The sequence below is a fragment of the Perkinsus marinus genome (genome assembly GCF_000006405.1).
Source record: "Perkinsus marinus ATCC 50983 genomic scaffold scf_1104296974062, whole genome shotgun sequence".
In the NCBI taxonomy this organism is placed as follows: domain Eukaryota; phylum Perkinsozoa; order Perkinsida; family Perkinsidae; genus Perkinsus; species Perkinsus marinus.
In genome coordinates, this window is record NW_003201237.1 from 1 (window position 1) to 1,252 (window position 1,252).

Sequence of the window (1,252 nt, forward strand, 5' to 3'; positions counted from 1 at the left end):
ATGAACATCATAAGTACATCTCCCTTATATTGACACCATGGAGTCAACAAAACAGCCAGCGCTGTCCATAAAAAACATAATCACAATACCAACTTGCGGCCACAAACAACAAATAGGTCTACTTATACGATCGCAGGAAATAAAAAAAATAGTTCATTCAAGAGCAATTTCCGAGCGTAGATCTCCCATCTCGAGATCCCCAGAGCCGCTAGAATCATCTCCCGGGAATGTTTCTTCATCATCGTCCACCGAAGAATTCTCCCCAACTTTAGCGTCAAGGCCAACCACCTCTGCCGACACCGTCTCGGGAGTAATTTCACCACCATTAACCCGGTAGTAGTACACGCCTGCAGTGATAATAACAAAACCTACAATTTGAGTCGGCTCCACCGGATTGCCAAAAAGCGCCCATGACGTTATGAGCATACCAGGAGTCTTCATAGAGTGTACGACCATGGCTCCTACTGGTGACAGTAGTTTCAGCATCATAAAAGTAAGAATGTTAAAAGCACATGCCAAGAATGATGATATTATCAAGCCCAACATTATCGATGGACTACTGGCCGCCTCCCATACAGGGCTGATCCCCTCAGCAGCGAGAGAGCCGATGAGGAAAAATACCAAGTTGGCAGGGGCAAGGACGAACAACAGCTCAAGAGAGGACAGCGATCCGTTCAAGAGGTCACCTTGCATAGTATTTTTCAATGCCCTAAAGAAGACGCTACCAATCGCAGAAAGAGCTCCTAGGAGAACAAAGTTGACTTCACCGTGGCCGCACAATAGCGCTCCACCACAAACTGGCAACATCGATAAATAAGTAGCAAAATTATATCGCTTGCCGAAAATAAAAACTCCTACCACAACTGTCACAGCAGCGCTAGTTTGCTGTAATAACTCGTTGAAAGATGGATAAATATATTTCAAAGCTAGATTGCCACACGCGATGCTGGCGCTTGAGAACACCGAGATTGGTACAATTTGTTGCAGATACTGTGTAGGGGAGTAACGCTGCAAAATACCCATCTCGTGCCTCAAGTAGAAGCCACAAGCTCCGAACGACCACAGCATGTGCATGGCACTGATAAAGAGAGGGTAGGGGTAGTCAAGGCTAGTCTGTATGTATTTCACAGAGTTCATCATTGAGACACTTGCACCAAAGCATGCTGCTATGATGAGACTTCTCTCAGAGTGTAGCCAAGGATCGTCATTATCAATACGAAACAGCTGAACATAAACTCATCACTAATCATGA

General features: G+C 45.2%; 1 protein-coding gene across 1 annotated transcript; it reads right to left on the bottom strand.

The window, feature by feature from the left end:
* Positions 1–285: 285 nt before the first annotated feature.
* On the bottom strand, positions 286–1,113 carry Pmar_PMAR006582 (conserved hypothetical protein; the record flags this gene model as incomplete). Its single annotated transcript, XM_002765951.1, has 1 exon — positions 286–1,113. A coding segment is annotated over one exon (828 nt), but the record flags the coding sequence as incomplete, so codon positions are not given.
* Between the last annotated feature and the right edge of the window lie 139 nt (positions 1,114–1,252).